At 45.3% G+C, this 18,756-nt stretch overlaps 1 protein-coding gene across 1 annotated transcript in view; it reads right to left on the bottom strand.

Moving 5' to 3' along the window:
• Nucleotides 1-259: 259 nt before the first annotated feature.
• Nucleotides 260-18,756, bottom strand: part of LOC111969368 (FERM domain-containing protein 4B-like) — a 47,878-nt gene continuing 29,381 nt past the window's right edge. The window contains 18 exon segments of the mRNA XM_070445534.1: nt 260-371; nt 1,396-1,661; nt 2,051-2,192; nt 2,429-3,174; nt 6,032-6,169; nt 6,836-6,983; nt 7,110-7,166; nt 7,397-7,625; nt 8,028-8,144; nt 8,227-8,360; nt 8,491-8,632; nt 10,718-10,856; nt 11,428-11,504; nt 16,072-16,158; nt 16,662-16,696; nt 16,699-16,718; nt 17,225-17,290; nt 18,035-18,118. Coding sequence (XP_070301635.1) covers nt 361-371; nt 1,396-1,661; nt 2,051-2,192; nt 2,429-3,174; nt 6,032-6,169; nt 6,836-6,983; nt 7,110-7,166; nt 7,397-7,625; nt 8,028-8,144; nt 8,227-8,360; nt 8,491-8,632; nt 10,718-10,856; nt 11,428-11,504; nt 16,072-16,158; nt 16,662-16,696; nt 16,699-16,718; nt 17,225-17,290; nt 18,035-18,118 — 2,638 coding nt within the window. The 3' untranslated portion in view covers nt 260-360.

An 18,756-nucleotide genomic window follows, 5' to 3' on the forward strand; every position in this document is an offset into this window, starting at 1 on the left:
AGATCAGGTGACCGTGTTGTAATTCTGRTTTCAGAGAACGTACGCAGGTGGACCTACTTTGGCAATTCCGTGTATGAGAACTCAAATCAGTTGTACTTAGACTTAAGGTCCTCCCCTGTGTGAATTCCACAGTGGTTGATATTTGATTCTTTGGATCCTTTTTCCATCCAGAAAAGCAGGTAAGTGCAGTCCAAGGCACATGTTAGCGTCACAAAGTGGAAGTTGAGAAAGTTGATGGCCCTGACTGCTACACTATAGTTCCAGGTTTGGAGGAGCCCTCATGCCAGTAAAGTCTCTGGTCATCTGGATCCAAGCTGCAGTTCGTTTGGCTGTTGATGTAGGTTTCTGTTTGGTTCACATCTACATTGGGTCTGCAACACATACAGGATGTATACAGGTTAGGCTAGCAACAAAAAACTGATAATACAATCCAAGAAAAGAGACATCTCCACTGGTGAAAAGTTATTTGAGTAATTTAACCCTGGGTTGTTACTTCATTGGAATACAGCACTGGAGAAATGAAATGGAACACCTTTAAGAGAGTTCTATCCCAGTTTCAAAATGACAGGTGTTAGTTAGTGTGTTCCACCAGGATTAAACTATTCACACACCTTAAAACAAAGCAGATGGACAGATGAACAACAAGCATCAAACACACGCAGCATTCAAATATCCAAAATGCAGGGTCACTTTCCTTCTTCCACAGATACCACCACTTCCAGAGCTGCTGCCCCACCACCCCCACCACCACCAGTGTACACCACCATAGAGTAAAGAGTACTAGGACAACCAAAGCAGTCTTGTGTTGTTGTTTTTTTACTGCCACGTACAAAATGAGTCACCACCAACACCATAGAATCTGTGGCGGTAGTTAGTTTCTTCTCTCACCCATTCTTTAGCGCGGGTGTTTAATTTCGGTGGTCAGAACTCAGTACCATGACAGGCACCAGCATCAAACCTCTCTAATGACCCTGTAGCCACTGCTGGCCCCGGCACCAGTCTATCACAGCTCCTCCACCCATACCCTGCTGGGGGACATCTGTGCACGAGAGGGTCAAAGGTCAGTGATAGTGATAATGGGGAGGGAGAGGAGACAGCAGGGGTAACTGACAGTTTAAGTGGTGTATGTCTATGCACACCCCTTAAGAGAAATGTGACCGRTGGATGACAATTTGGTATGGCAGCTGAAAGAGATGGCAGAAATGAYCAACAACCATAAAAGCCATGCAGTTACCTTATAGAGAGGGAGAGAGAGACAGCCCAAACAAACAGCTTTGATACTAATTGAAAAAGAGAAGCCCAAAGCACAGACCAGGACATTGTTTTAGCTCACTTTTAAAAAAACAAGCAAGCAATGAAGTCACGCTGAGGACAGACTGGTAGCTGGTTACTTACTACTATCGTGGGCTACACTTAGCAAAGGAGACTTTAGTAAGCCTCTGGCTTCTGTAGCTGTGGGGCTGCTGCAGGGGACTGGAGCCCTGGCCCACCTGCCCTGGCCCCGGGCCCAGCCAGAGCCCACAGCCAGGGGAGGAGGAAGGAAAGGAGGAGAGGTGGTGGAGGATAAAGAGCTAGCAGGGACAAAGGCACAGCACCTCTGGCCATCAGGGCTGTACCAAGAGCCCTTAGAGTGCTGGTAGGAGGAGCAAGAMGAGCCATATCTATGAAGAGAGCAGCCCAGTGGACAGTTAAAGTAGGAGAAGAAGAAGAACCATTCCTAAGGCCAGTAAGATGAGCTAACCACTGGCTGCACAGACAGACGCTATAATCCATATCAAGCAGCCATGCTAATTGGCCTGCAAGTGAGTGAGCACCAACTATCAAACTGTTTCCAACACTTCTGGGACATATCATGATCAGCAAGGGAATGTCAGACACACAGGTCATAATGGTGTGTGGCCGATAAAATCAAAGAGAAGCCTCATTTTTTTCAGCGAGCACCTATTCTCCACAATGACACAGTAGTGGTGTTTAGCTCCATTGTTAAGTAGGATCAGGGACAGCCAATCAGATAAGGAGCTGAATTGGGACTAAGAGTTACTTCTCTCACCTGTTGTGAGCGTGGTGGCTGTAGTGAGCGGTGCCGTAGGAGGGGTAAGGCTGCTGCACCGGTAGAGGCATGTGGAACTCTGACATACCCCCTCCCAGGTGACCGTGCCAGCCTCCTGCTGTGGAGGACTGCTGTGACGAGACTGGAACAGAAACCACAACAAAGAAAAGTTACAATAGGACAATTTATCTCTGAGATATAGAACGCATACGAGTGACTGAATGTTAGCATTCATTGACATGCTTGAATGCAGAGTTGGCTGATGCGTGTCGTTTTGCATTGCCCATTAAAGTGTTACCAAATAATTGCCTTTGACTAACAGACTGGAATATCATTCTGTTTGCATGTGAGATGAGGGAGTTTGCAGGCTGTCTGTACCTGAGGAGTAGGATGTGTTCCTGCTGTAGGGAGCTGGCATGGTCTGGTAACCCAGGCTCTGCTGGGAACCCCTCTGGTTGTAGTCGTAGGCCTGTGGTTGCTTGTGGCTTGCATTCCGGTGGTACCAGCCTTTCAGGTGCTCTGCCACCAGCGCCTTCTGGATGTTCTTGGTCAAATGTTCCGTCCTGGGCAGAGCTTGACGGTTCCTGGGCGGCCTCAGGGTGGCGTAGGGGTTCTGAGCCATACCGTCCATCTCGTCGTCACCATAGCGACTGCTGTACGCATCATGTCCGTGGTAGGCCGGCGRGGCGTGGTACGAAGGGTTAACGTTGTAGTGACCCTCTAACTCGTTGTTGTACATGTAGACTCCGTTAGAGTAGGGCTCTGGCTCTGTGTAGCTGGGGTAGCCCGTCACATAGTAGGCTGTGGTGGTGGGTCGTGGTGCACGGGGGGGCTGGTATGTGTTGTAGCAGGCATCAGCCTGTGCCAAGTTGGGCATGCTGCCCGTGTTGGCGTAGATGTTGCCCTTCCTGCCACGCCGYCGGTCCCTGGGGCGGTGGGTATGGTTCCCAGGCACTGTATACTCCGCGCTGGATTGGCTGGTGTAGGATGAGCCATCGTCCAGGACCTCTGTGCTGTTGCTGCGGCGGAACGGGACGTACGCTGGCGCCAGGGGTGTGGTCTCTTGAGACTGGYACTCCAGACTGCCACTCCGCTGGCGGAAATCCTGGGGGTCATCATCTGACCTGGAAATGAACAACATCATGATGAACAACATAATCCTCTGTCCTTCTTATATACAGAATTAGATTGATCACTATCTGACATAGGGTTAGAAATCCCATCCAGAAGTTATACAGAGAACAAAGGTCTKGACAGGATGCTAGTCTAATTGGGGCTCCTGGCCGGTGTTGAGGAACATCAGAGGCAGCTTTGTATGTGAGGGGAGGTCATGGAGGCCAAGGCCTGTATTCACAAAACATCTCAGAGTAGAAAATTGGTGCTGAGAACAAACATTTTACTCCTACTCTTATGGGTAAAAATAAAAMCTATGCATGAAGCCTCTTTAGTAATAAGAGTCCCACCTAGTCGACATATTTAGGACACTTCATGAGCTGTCCTAAKCAGTTAAGAGTTACCAGCWGGTGTCTTGATAATAGAAAAATGCAGCAACTCAGTGGTTCCMGTTTTGATATTTCTACATGATCAACCCATAAATAATCTAGACCTACATGCAACAGTACCTCTTGCASTTTTGATAATGATTTCTTATGAGGCCTATTTTACATGATATACCGAAATAAATAATGTTTTTCTTTCGCTTATTGACTTACCTYCATTATGTCATTTCAAGTTATCCCTTTGGAGCGCAACATCACGTTGTTAAAACAGATGTCTAAATTGGGCATGCCTTAACGTTTGGCAGTTGAATTCGTCTTGATCTTAGGGTTATGTTAACTTGATTGTGTTKGATGAAAGTTAGACCTTTTAAACGCTGTATGCGACATTATCGGCAAGTGACTTGATSCCTACTGTGCCAAAAKGATTTAGAGTTGTTAGACAGGAGTGACAAGTGTGTTGATAAAACAGTTTTATTGCAAACATGCAGCTGTTAACAACAATCGGAATTAGTTAAAAAAYCTGTATGCATGCCAACATATGAGGCAATAATAAAGAGTAGACAAAGTGATCGTGTCAGGCTAAAATTACAAGCAGTTTGACCATTGCAAAATTTGATGTACAGTCACATTCACTGTGGTTGTCTGAATGGTGCTATATACACTGCTCAAAAAAATAAAGGGAACCCTAAATAACACATCCTAATCTGAATGAATGAAATATTCTTATTAAATACTTTTTCTTTACATAGTTGATGTGCTGACAACAAAATCACACAAAAATGATCAATGGAAATAAATTTATCAACCCATGGAGGTCTGGATTTGGAGTCACACTCAAAATTAAAGTGGAAAAACACACACTACAGGCTGATCCAACTTTGATGTAATGTCCTTAAAACAAGTCAAAATGAGGCTCAGTAGTGTGTGTGGCCTCCACGTGCCTGTATGACTCCCTACAACCCTGGGCATGCTCCTGATGAGGTGGCGGATGGTCTCTTTAGGGATCTCCTCCCAGACCTGGACTAAAGCATCCGCCAACTCCTGGACAGTCTGTGGTGCACGTGGCGTTGGTGGATGGAGCGAGACATGATGTCCCAGATGTGCTCAATTGGTTCAGGTCTGGGGAACGGGCGGGCCAGTCCATAGCATCAATGCCTTCCTCTTGCAGGAACTGCTGACACATTCCAGCCACATGAGGTCTAGCATTGTCTTGCATTAGGAGGAACCCAGGGCCAACCGCACCAGCATATGGTCTCACAAGGGGTCTGAGGATCTCATCTCGGTACCTAATGGCAGTCAGGCTACCTCTGGCGAGCACATGGAGGGCTGTGCGGCCCCCAAAGAAATGCCCACCCACACTGACACACGCCAAACCGGTCATGCTGGAGGATGTTGCAGGCAGCAGAACGTTCTCCACGGCGTCTCCAGACTCTGTCACGTCTGTCACATGTGCTCAGTGTAAACCTGCTTTCATCTGTGAAGAAGTTTGCCAATCTTGGATTTCTCTGGCAAATGCCAAACGTCCTGCACGGTGTTGGGCTGTAAGCACAACCCCCTTCTGTGGACGTCGGGCCCTCATACCACCCTCATGGAGTCTGTTTCTGACGTTTGAGCAGACACATGCACATTTGTGGCCTGCTGGAGGTCATTTTGCAGGGCTCTGGCAGTGCTCCTCCTGCTCCTCCTTGCACAAAGGCGGAGGTAGCGTCCTGCTGCTGGGTTGTTGCCCTCCTACGGCCTCCTCCAGTCTCCTGATGTACTGGCCTGTCTCCTGGTAGCGCCTCCATGCTCTGGACACTACGCTGACAGACACAGCAAACCTTCTTGCCACAGCTCGCATTGATGTGCCATCCTGGATGAGCTGCACTACTGAGCCCTTGTGTGGGTTGTAGACTCCGTCTCATGCTACCACTAGAGTGAAAGCACCGCAGCATTCAAAAGTGCCAAAACATCAGCAGGAAGATAGGAACTGAGAAGTGGTCTGTGGTCACCACTGCAGAACCACTCCTTTATTGGGGGTGTCTTGCTAATTGCCTATAATTTCCACCTGTTGTCTATTCCATTTGCACAACGCATGTGAAATGTATTGTCAATCAGTGTTGCTTCCTAAGTGGACAGTTTGATTTCACAGAAGTGTGATTGACTTGGAGTTACATTGTGTTGTTTAAGTGTTCCCTTTATTTTTTTGAGCAGTGTAGTTCACAGCGGACTATGCCTCATCGCGATTGGCTATTCCCCATCATTTGCAACATGTCAATGAGCGTCATCACTATCTTTACTTTGCGGTACCTCGAACTGTCGTGATTAACAGTTGAATAATTTTTACAAGTTGATTTTACTCCTGGCTCAGAGTTTGTCTGAGCAGTCTTTTAACATRGTCCTAAAATCTGCTCTGAGCTGYGAGATTCTTTGTCTTAAAACAGGTTTGAATAGGATTCCTAGGACCTTTCTGAGATGCTTTGTGGATARGGGCCTGACCTACCTGAACTGGATGCTGCTGTAGGCATTGCGGGTGAGGAGGGGGGTAGGAGGCATGCTGTGTGCAGAGGCAGGCTTGTGGCTCGATAAGGCATCTCGGTGATTGTAGTGGAAAGGTTCCTGGACTTCGCCATAATTTAATCTGAAACACAGATAAGAACCATGCTTTTCACAGACTTGACTTCCTCAGGGTGGAGCTTGTACCGTGATTACACGGCCTCTCCCTCTCCTCGCCACTCAAAACATGATTATAAAAGCTGCATCCTCGTGTGCTGCGATTTCAGTCAGAATTTTCACCTGGATGACTGTCATTTCATWGCTCATTGATCTTTCTCTTCATGGAACGGTAAGCAAATAACATTACCAAACAGTAGCAGTAGAACTCCTGCTCTCCTCTCTCCCAGCAGCATATCATCCAAGTAATTTGGTAAATGTTCACGCAGTGAGCGAATACGTTCAAATTCAGAGTTTCCAGAGCAGCTTTCCGGTCCCAGACTATTTTCCCGTCCTTGGGATTGTGGTTTCTTCCTTAGCAGGCAGAGACATGCCTATTGCTGTCTATTTTTATTTTTTATTTTTATTTATTTTTACATGGAGCGTGTTCGGGCTGATAAGAGGAGGTAGTGGGGGCAGCAGGAGAAGAGGCTGGTAGGAATGCAGGCAGCTTTCCCTGGTTCTCCTCTACAGGTCTATACTCGCTGCTGCTCCCTGGACCCCAAGAATAACAGTCTGAAACAGACTGGGTAACAAAACAACCCAGAGCCAGGAGAGCTGTAGCCAGTGYCCAGGCCCATGCAAGAGCACTTACCTGCTGTTGGGGCTGAGGTCCTGGGACTGGTCGTGGGCTGAGGCCAGTCGGTCAGACTGGTAGTGGAGGCTCAGGGTTTCTGAGTGGTGGGGCCGGGGAGAGTACTGCACAGAATGGGACTGTTGCCTTTGGCCTCCCAGATCCTCGTCTAAAACACACAGGTGAACAGAAGGAACTGTCATTGTCACAGCCTGCTAAAAGCTATGGGGATGCTACAGATGTGAACAGAGAAGTTTAGCTAATGTATGTATGATATAACCTCCGCAGCACTCACCATCGTCCAGAGTAAGACTGTCGGACAGTGAGCTGAGTTCTGCAAGGTTCACATCATCTGAGAAAAGGGGAGAAACGGAGGTTAACACATGCTTGTGTTGGGCTTTTCATTAGAAGCCACATCTGATAAAAACCCATGTCCTGWAGTCTTCTTTCTTTCAGACTAGTACAGACAAGGTGCTGTTGACAGGACTTGTGATTCCTCAGTATGCTACAGTCAATCTAAACTGTGTTATCACTGTGACTGTATGCAATGTCTGGCTGTTGGTATGGCGTGGTGTAGGCTACCTGCTATGATTATTGATGCTCTCTGGGTGGGCTTTTTGCCCGTCAGGATCCTGTATTTGTTGATCTCCTCCTCAATCTCCTGCAGCTTCCTCATGGCGTCCAGGCAGTTCCTCCTCCTCTTCTTCTTCACCGTCTTACAGAGCTCAGCCTCGTTGGCCAGTTTCTTGGCCGCCTCCACGATCTTCTGCTGCAGGGCAAACCTGCTCTCCAGGTTTCTGAGATGGGGATCCTGCAGGACAAGAAGACACAGTAGAAACAGATGAGATGAGTAACTTGCACACAGGCATGCAGATCAGTGCAAAGGGGATTTTCACAGGATAAAAGAAGCATATTCATCACTAGAAATTCCTTATCCTGTCATATATAGAGGATTGTTACTCCACACACACACACACACACACACACACACACACACACACACACACACACACACACACACACACACAACACACCACACACACACACACACACACACACACACCACACACACAACACACACACACACACACACACACACACACACAATTAAAATGTTGCATTACAATGTCAATCAAGTCTAAGATTTATTAGCCAAAAGAACACATAATATTTATGACAGCCAGTGCTCCCATCCTGTGACTCCTATACTAACCGCATCATAAGGGAAGAGGTCGTCCAGTTTGAAGGCTGTCCCCATGCGCCGACGKACCGCAGGGGGCTTTTCACCCGAGMCCAGAGGGTACTCTTTAGGCAGCCTGCCTGTCAGCTCCTGGAAAAACAAAAAGAGAACAATCAGCAGTGATATAATCTAATTGAAATTATTTAATTCAAGTACTGATGAAGATGCTTACAGCTTCTCGCAGGCAGATCTTCTTGAGCTCCTCTAGTTTCTGAGTCAGAGAGTCCTGTAAGTCCTTCTCTTTATTCTTCAGGTCAGCAATCTTCTCCTTCTTTAACTCCTCGCTCACATCAGAGTCTCCTGACCCTGCATCAGGCAGACATTCTATTAAAACCATTATGACCACTTCAATCTCATCTAATCAGCATTTGTCTTAATGAAGTCAATAGGACCGATATGTCCGTCAAGCATTGTCCGTTGTTAGCTCATTATCTACCTGCTGAGATGAGGGATCCGTTGCTGGCCATGATGAGCTGGTCTTTACTCTCCATGCTGGACAGCTTACTGATCCTGGGTGCTCCAATCTCCGTCAGGTCCATGGCGATGTCACCCAAACTTCTGGCCGTGGTAACTTTGGACTGGAGAGAGAGGGGGAGGGGAAGAAGGAAAAAGAGGGAGACAGTGACAATCACACATCAGTATTTATTCTTAAATGACTGCGCAGCGAGATAAGAGCCCCATTTGCATGCTTCAGCCCAGGCTGGGAACGGAGCCCTGTCTCTCAACACTATTCCTGGATGAGCACTATCTGCTTKTGAAAGGCTGAAACCCATCTGACTGCAGCCACACACTCATTCACCCCTCGGAGCAACTATCATAACTCACACTCAGCTTGTGTAACGACAGTAATGCAAAATAACCCACCAAAATATGCACCATCTAAACAAACACGTAAAAAAATGTCCTTCTGTGTTGATTCATCAAATAGAGCAGCAAGGAAAGTCGACATTAAATCAAGAATCCCCACAGCTATGCATAGGCTATTCTAAGAATACTATAATATACATCAATTAAAATGGGGCAGAGACATTAGGCCTGCAAAAAAAATCTTGGTCGATCAAGAGTCGTCTGTTCTTTCGACCAATCGATTGGCTATTCAGTAGGCTATTCTTTCGACCAATCGATTGTGCTGGGCCTGGCTCAGACTTGCTGCACTGTGTTAAAAAAAACTAAAAAAACAGCGAGTGACTGACTAGCACCCGTTGTCTCCCTCTCCTCCATGCTGCAGAGACCACCACAGAACATCAACAGTGTGTATTGCACTGTCCATGTTGCTGACGCTGCAACATAATTACAGATATTTCTGACTGAAAAGTTATATTCTCGAAATCCCTCATTTGTTTAGGAAAAACATTCTCCATTCCCTCAACCCTTGCTCTACTTACATGACACGTATGCATCACATGCACCAATAGCGCCTGACTTATAGCATATCATAATATGTAGGCCGTCATTGTAGTAGGCCGTCATTTTAAATAAGAATTTGTTCTTAACTGACAAGCCTAGCTAAATATAGGTTAAATACAAAATAATCACATCAATAAATTGGTTATAACAAACTCCTAACACAAAATGGATGCAGAGGAAGTGACATATAAACTCGATACCAGGCAATTTTCCCTCATAGCTCAGGAGGTAAAGGGAAAGTCAGACGTGTGGAATAAATTTGACTTGATTTTGGGACAATTTGGAAGAGTGTAAACAACACGAAATAAGTTATAAATAATACCAGAAGCTGGTCTAAACAAAAAAATATTGTAAAGCATTTATTACAGCATAGCAAAGATTTAAAAAAGCAGAATTTGTGAAATTGTTTATCCAACATGTTGTGGTTGCGTGAGGCTTGGTGCACACAGAATCAGTAGGCTATTAAACAAACATCCAACAGAAGAAAGATCTGTCTTATTTCTGTAGATATATATGGATGATTTATAAAGCCAGGCACATTTAACAGTTAGGCTATTGATTATAGACCTAATTAAGTTGGGGTTTCCTCTCTCCTCACTTTTCTTAGACAATTAAGTCACGGGCTGTTTTCTGGTCTCCTAACTCCGCTGCTGCCTCCCGCCGCATTGTTCTCAACACCAATATGCTGGTTAACCTTGCAATTATGCGCACAGCAACATCGTCTAGGAAGCGCACTGATATTTTTCAAAACCACGGACAGCGACCACTATCCAACGTGGGAGAAAGCGTATCTTTTTAAATAAAATACWRTTTTTTTTTGTTTTGCACTATTATTCTTACATAATATAACCATATACGATTTCAGTAGCATGTCTTACACTGATGGACTGTGCCATCCCAACAATGGATCAGTCCACTCAGACAGGCACGAATCAGACAGGTGTCTTGTACACCATGATTTAACAAAAACAATTTTTTGCTACTGCTCGACTAAAGAAATCTTGGTCGACCAACAGCCTATCAACCAAACAATCGACCAGTCGACTAAATTGGGTCAACCATAAGAAACATGTTAGCAAACAGAGGAGTAAAGGTTAAGACAAGGACAGGAGCACTCAGATGTGGAGTGGAGTGAGAAAGAGCATGGTGGGGGTGACAAGGCCCTGATAAGGCTAGGAACAGCACAGAGGCACAGATGCAGGTATGGGGATGAGGGTAGGAGAAGAGCAGTAGTGCTGTGCTGCTGACACACTCACTTTGCTCTGCTTCCTGTCCAAATAGAACTGATGCTGACTGATGGCCATCACCCAGATGGTCTTAATCAGAGAGTGGCTGGCATACCACGTGTGAATGACCAATCCAGTCTGCCCGAATGTACGCCTGGTAACTATCCTTCTGTGGATAAAAAAAGAGTAATTTCATCTCTTTAATCCAGACTGACAACACAACAAGTGAATACCTGGATATCTAACTATAGATACACTTTTAATAACATGATGGGTACTGATATCAGAATCAAACACAATCAGAGATTAGAAAACAATTCCTTGCATAAACTAATCTCATGACTGGTTCTGTAATTCAATACATTGATGGGAGAGAGATGCAGTGTTGGAACAGAGATTTTTAATTCCAGCCAAGGTGGCTAGCAGCACCATATTAAACATGTGATACAGCACTGAGGCTGGAAGTGCTGCAATGTCCTGAGAACACTGACTGCAGCAGTCCTTTACAGCAAGAAGGAAGGCCTTCATTCGACACTAGCAAGATATTGTATTGGAGACAGCTCATTGACACTAGGCTCTGAAATTACGCCTGTTATGATTCAGAAAGGCTAGGATCAGAATAGAAGACAACAGATTCCTGGGTTGAGTTCAGTAGGCACCAAACATTTTGAGGTTTGAACCTGACGCTACAGAACACAACCCAGGATCACTATATGCATCCAGTGTCTGTTCCATCTCACCTGTCAGGGTCGTTCACCTCTACAGCAAATTTCTTCTCACGGAAATACAAATTCTCCAGCTGCTTCCACTGAAACAACTGCAGACAGAGAAAAACAGGACACACCACTCAGTACATAGTATACGGGACCATGCCTTGTTTGAGTGAGTGCAGACCTACAAAGAGATGTGGTTTGATACATCGCTGCATGAAAACAAACATTTACATCCTTATTCATTCCAAAGTGCTTGAGGCGTCCAATATGTGTACCATCGAAACACAAAGAAAATGCCACAAGCATGGATAAACACTCTTCGCTTTGTCCCAGACACACCAGCCTTTCTCTTGGCCCTTCCTCGTTAAATCCCAGTGAACTTGCAACATTAACAGCAGCAGCTGTGAACAGAGGACAGCCACTCAGTCAGGTGGAATTTACTTACTACTCAGTAATTAAGCCAGTGTAGAGAGCAAGACTTGCCTAGCAAGAAGCCTCTCATTTCATTCTGCCCTGGAGGGAGAGCGCTGAAAACAGGAGGAGGAGTGGGGTGAAACATCTGCAAACAGCAAAACCGAGCTTTAGAGAGATTTGGAGCTCTTTTCGCTGAGAGCGATGGACTCTCCCCTGGTCTGGCTGTGTGAGAATCCAGCACTGGCACCAGGGTCTGGGGTGTAGATTTATGGCAGAGGATTTAATAAACATTCTCTACCAGGTACTGGCAAGCCAGGCAGATAGCCATAGCTCTAAATAATAGAACACATGACCCTTGACTACAGTCCTCAGCGAGAAATCTAAATGATCTCACAAGCAACCCAGCCTGAGAACTGATTTTAGTACATTGAAGTCTTGGTAAAAATGTTAATAACAGAATAGGGATCTTATTCTTCTAAACAGGTTCTACATGTTTCCAGTATAGTATACACCGCAGTCACTGCTTTACAACTGTGGATTGTACAGCACATTAACATACAATTACTTACAGGTAACCCAAAAACAGAATGACAACAGCAACTCAACTAAATGTGTCCTGAACTACCTAGTCAGGTAAAAGGGGGCTTACCAGAGCAGGTATATGTGCTTTTTAAGTCCCGGGTGAATTATCAGGGTGTTATTGAATCCTTTGGCCAAGTTTCCCACAGGGCTAGAGCGTCCTTGAACAATACATTCATCTGTTCTCAGACAGCCAGATAGGTGTTGCAAGAGTGTCAGCTGAGCATGCTCCGCCTCTCTCCCCCCATCCCCTCTGACATCACAGACACCTCACTCTGACCTCGCCCACCTTGCACTGCTCTGCTCTCTCTCCTTTCCTCATCAATTGGCTCTGTGTAACTCACTCCTTCTCTCCCTCTATCACAATCTTCCTCCTCAGTCAAACCAGATGAACAAGCTGTGCACAGAGAGGTATTCAACCTCCTCTCCTCTTCTGGGAAAAGACCATCATGACCCCCTTTCTTTCAGTGTGTTTCCCTTCATCCACAGATCTTAGATTAGCCCTCCACATTCATAACCCTTAGTACCTTCATTACCCTTTGTGATGTGTTATCTGGGTTCTACATACCATGCCAACCCCTGTTGTTCAGAGTGCTATCAACTCCAGCCTCCCACCGCTCCCCAAGACAAATATTTCAGGAATCTACTACTTTGGTCTAATCATTAATAGCGGGCCCCTCTTCACCTCCATGTGAATACAGGACGGCTCTCGGTCAGCTCTCAGAACTGGGCCCAAGCTGACAAGGAAGAATCTCTCACTACACCTCTAAAGTCAGTTATTAAAACCAAAGGAAAATGTAAAACTGAATTTCTGCAACTCACAAAGCAAATGCTGTAGCCAATAACAGTGTATTAGGTGTCAATATTTCATAAGATGTTACTTCATGCTTTAAGTAAAGTGACCCAGACCATTTCTCCATTGCTGCTCCAGCCAATACTGTAGGCCTAGCCTAATCAATTAGATCCCCAGTCTAACTGTGGATTGGGAGCATGGTAATTACTGAATAATGGGAACCAGCAGGCTCCACACTTCCCACAGACTCACCCCATTGTGTGGGATACCCCTCTCTAATTCACAAACCCCTGGATACTTACTACAGCACATTCAGAAAATAAACAGATACACAACATTTACATAACTAGATCATTAGACAGTTTCAAAACACCACACACACCACACACAACCAAGTGTGAGTGCCAAAATATATCAAGGATGTGTGACACACCTTCAACTCTGATCACAAGACCCCACTTACTATTTGGACAGAGGAAACAGTCCAAGCCATGCTGCCAAACTGCATTGCAGAGAAACTACCACCAAAACTAAACATGAGGTGAATGGTAGAGAGACAGTCCAGTCATCTAGAGAACAGAACAGTAGTTCCCCATCTCAGTCTCATTTATTTCAGATGTTAGCGGTTTCACTTCTCATTAGAGCCCATGCCAAAATACCTGTGGTTTGAGATATTCCCAGAACTTCTGATGCAGACCCAACCCTGAACCCACAACAACCTCCCCAGACTCCCCCAGGCCCTGTGACGTGATGGAGGAATCCTCTGAGAAGATAAATAATGTGTGTCAAAGGTTGGACTTACACGCAGAAGAGAAACCACCACACCCTTCTCATACAGTCACATGCACGCTGGGTTCACTGAACATTTCCAGCAGAGGCATGACGAGAGAGAATGCTACAGTCGACTACAAAACACACATTTAATTAAGGCTCTGGTTTTAACCTATTATATACTGAGGTGAAAGAAGTGTAAGACGGCTTATAGGGAATGGAGCTGCACGGTCCACTGACACAGCTAGCCTTGGATTTTAGCACCCATATAAAATATTGAGCAGCCTTTTTATTGTTCCAAGATAAAAAAATGAAGGGTCTAATCATATATGATTATTACCATTACAGAAATTATTTTATCCTTACTGAGCTGTGCTTACATTTTTTATTGGTTGACCATATAACTGGACCTGCCAAAGTGATTTATAATACAAGTAAGTGTCAAATGACTTGCTGATAAGAGGAAAGAGAGATGGACTGAAACAGACAGACACGGAGAGAGAGAAAGAGAGATAGAGTGATAAAGCCCTTTGAATTGAAATTGGAGGAGAGAGAGCGAGAGACTGAAACAAATAGACAGAAACACACACAGAGAGCCAGAGCGAGAGAGAGAGCGCTCTCTATATCACAGCCATTTGCTCCTCAGACCAATCTTAGAAATAACTTTTCATTTAAAGTACGGCCATTGTATAAAATGTGGTGCTCTAGCATACATTTTATTCTCCTGTATGGTTTTTGTGTCCTATACCCATTAAAATACAACTTACCCTTCCCTTCTTCCATAGTCATGGTCCATCTATGACTATGTCTGAAGACTCAGAACGACGTGTGGTTACTATTGAGATTTTGGGAAAAAGCCCCAGTTCTCTTTTACCCAACAGACAGGATAGGAAGTTGTGGTTTCATCCCATCCATTAAGTTGTTGATAAAAGCTGACATCCATAAGAAGGCTACAGTAGCTTCTTTCAGCGCATGTTCACTGAAGTCTGGGAAAACATCACTTTCAAAAGCCTTTTCATCCTGAGTTCCCAAGATTCCTCACAGGACGATTGGAGTGCTGCAGTGGGATTCCTTTCTGCAGCCCCCCCTTCAAGACCCCGTTCAAGCCCCCTACCCTTCAAGACCCCTCAAACCCCCCACCCTTCAAGACCCACTCAAACCCCCGTTCCAACCCCTCACACCCTTCCAAGCTTCTCACAGCCCCCCTGCCAAGGTGATTGTGTTTTATTGCTTGATCAATTGTTTGCTCTCGAGAGAAACACACACACACAATGACAGGCAGCTTTGCAAAATGAGCACAGCATGCTTGGAGAAGGGCAGAGGGGGCTGCGATGAATACAAAGGTCGCCGCCTTGATAGGAAGACTATCAATATTCTACCAGATGACAGGCCCCTCTAGAACAGCAACAAGAGTTGTGCACTTAAAAAAAAAAGCATATTACCAAAAGTCCACCATTTCACCAGGGGTCTGCTACAGAGGAGTTTTGGCATGAGTGCTCCCTCCCTCCATGTGTGGTTGGTTGGCCTGGGTAAGAGCCATAGCTCTCTCTCAGAGCTGAGCCCCTCACAGAGGACCGCCCAGCTGGCTTGGTGCCGGCTCATCCAGCCCAGAGCCCTGCCTGCCTGCTCCCCATCCTGCACCATAATTACACCTTCCACTGGAAGGGCTGCTGAGAAAGGAACTGGGATATACGCTGGGTTTAATACATGGGACACGCCCATTAATGCCTTGGCATTAAGCAAACCCAGCTGTTGTCAACAGGATCCAACATGGAACAGGGTAAAGACATAGTAATGAAACTGGCGGAGGAAAACACACAAGAATATATTGTAACTTTTTTTTGTGCCAAAACTGTAACTTTAGGTATTCATATTTGGAATCACAGTCCAGTTATTTCAATCACACCCTAAATGAGGAATGCCACAATCTTATCACCATAATCCAGATACTATCACACCCACGTTGATAAACAAACTTTCCCTCCCTTTACCCTGGCCCAAGAACCACAAGCTTTTTGTTGCCATTATTTACAGTTTGGTGGATTATTAACCAGAGTGGGCTGGTTGTTCAGTTAACACCATAAGGAGAAACAAGTCACAGAAGGCCAACCTACCTTCCGAGGTTTCAACTTGTCCTGTAAATCGTACTGTCCAATGCCTTTATAGCTGACTCCCAGCCACCACGGCAGGCCCTGGCTTTCCTGTTGGGAAGGCAAGGCAAGGCACACCAGTCATTAGGGAGCAGCTTAAGTTGGTACATTTTTAAAAGAAGAACGGGCCAATACTGTGGCAATTACCCCATTAGGCTAGCAGCACTAGCAACACAAGGAGAGATCAAATGCATTGAAGCAGCCCTAAAAAGCCACAGACCGAGTCATTTTTAACAGCAGCGTTTGATGTGCTCAGACACCCTGCTTTAATGAGTGAGGTAGGAGAGCGGGGGCTGGTGGGGTTGAGGCTTGGGAGTGAGAGAGTTGCTGAGAGAGGATCACTCAATCATTAGTTAACTAAGCACTGAGCCTGAGAAAACAGCCAGCTAAGGTCCCTGTCCAGACTCCAGAGGGGAAAACGGCTTGTTTTCTATCTGAACACACTACTTTTTATATTTATAAAAATGTTAGCTAGATGGGAAAGCAAACATGAAAACAAATGTACAATGTTTGATGCTTCCTACTGTAAGATACAGGGTTGATTTCGTTCTTACCTTTACTGGATAATAATGAACTCCATATGTAGGAGGGACTCCACTAAGGCCAAATACCTTCAAAACGGAGAGGGACACGTTAGCAGTTAATTCAGGCAGTTACACTTCATCAACGTCTGTGAGGCGCTGCTCTACAGAAGTTTGAAAGGGGTTTAAGCCCCAGTCAGTCATTCACCAGACACAGTCATTTACAGTGGCGGAGCCATCGATTTCTTTACAGGGCCTTGGAGAATCAATTGATCAAGTCAAGGGCACAAATCATACAGCCGTGTGTAAACGACCTCACTAGGCTAAGCCCTCCCAGGGAAAACAGAGTGGAACCTCTGTCACACACTGCTGGCTGCCCACAGCATAGTAAAAGTTCGCTGTCCCTAATTAATGACACATTCTGGCAGTGTGACAGCAAACCCCTTTCAAACAAAACACAGGAGTAGACGCTACAGAGGACTGCAGAGTTGTGTTGGACTGATGAACGTGCTGAACTAGAGGTACACAGCAGCTCATTTCCTCCATGCCACTTGACCCAGATTAACATAAAAAAGGCCCATTTATACATGACTTACTGCACAATTGCTTGCCCTCTGCTGAGGCCCTTCAGGTTCTCATAGTGCTCGATCACTCGGTCTTCACTGTAATAGAGAAAAATAAAAGCCGAAATGAATAATAAGCCATTACTGATTGTAACATATCCCCAAACAGAGACAAGTGGTGAGACAGTCCTTCCCTGACACACATTGTTCCTGTTCATGGAGAGAATTCTGTCTGGCCTACTGGCCTGACCATGGTTCTCATCTCCTCTCAGCTCACACACACGACCCATCTGCTCACACACACACGGCCCTGTAATTCCAATCTGCCATTAATCCATACAGCTGCTGTTCATCAGTGGGCTGGGCTGCAGCCACAGATGAATGCTGAGGCAGATGAACAAGATGCAGCAGCATGCACTCAGACAGACACAGGAGCTGTTAACCAGCGGCTGGCCTGGCCGTCTCGTTTCTCTCCCTCCTGTCTAGCCCAGCTCCCATGAGACATGATGAAGTCAGCACCACCCTGGCTGTTCATGATGCAGCCAGACATAATTAACACAGAGCACTAATTAATACAGCGCATCGGAGATAAACAGCCTGGCAGGACTCTGGGTGTACCTCCACCTCGCTGCCCACACCAGCTCATCTGCATGGGAAAATAAGTGCTTTGTGCATCCAGGTGTTAGCTACAATTTAAAAAGCCATTTGATGGGGATAGGGGGTGAGGGGAGGATTGGTATTGACAGGACTGCGGTCTGTAATCTATGGGACTGTGGTGAATCCACTTGGATTAATACCCCTTGTGCATTTGTGGTTAAAGTGTTGTTAATGTGGCACTGTTACCAGTATACCAGGGAGGGGTGCTCCCTCAGGATTCTAGTTGGTAAAACCGGGAGCTTGTTCAGGTCCGACCTGGAGCTTTCAACACTGTAAATACAGAAGGATTGAGACATAATGATCAACTGAATTAATTCACAAGAACAGTAACAGTTGTATCTTAAAAGGCTCATTACATCTCCAATAGGGCCAGGGGGCATTTTAAGGCTCCATAATAATAACACTGCTGATTGATCAAAAGTTTTTAAAACGCCGTTATTAGACTGTCATTACACTATTAGACTGTCATTACATTATTAGACTGTCATTACACTATTAGACTGACATTACACTGTTATACTGTCATAAACACTATTATACTGTTCATTACATTATTAGACTGTCATTACACTATTAGACTGACATTACACTGTTATACTGTCATAACACTATTATACTGTCATTACACTATTATACTGTCATTACACTATTATACTGTCATTACACTATTAGACTGTCATTACATTATTAGACTGTCATTACACTATTAGACTGACATTACACTGTTATACTGTCATAACACTATTATACTGGCATTACACTATTATACTGCCATTACACCTATTATACTGCCATTACACTATTATACTGTCATTACACTATTATACTGTCCTTACACTATTATACTGTCATTACAATATTACACTGGCATTACACTATTAGACTGGCATTACCACTATTAGACTGCA

The sequence above is a fragment of the Salvelinus sp. IW2-2015 genome, linkage group LG1 (assembly GCF_002910315.2).
Source record: "Salvelinus sp. IW2-2015 linkage group LG1, ASM291031v2, whole genome shotgun sequence".
NCBI lineage: Eukaryota > Metazoa > Chordata > Actinopteri > Salmoniformes > Salmonidae > Salvelinus > Salvelinus sp. IW2-2015.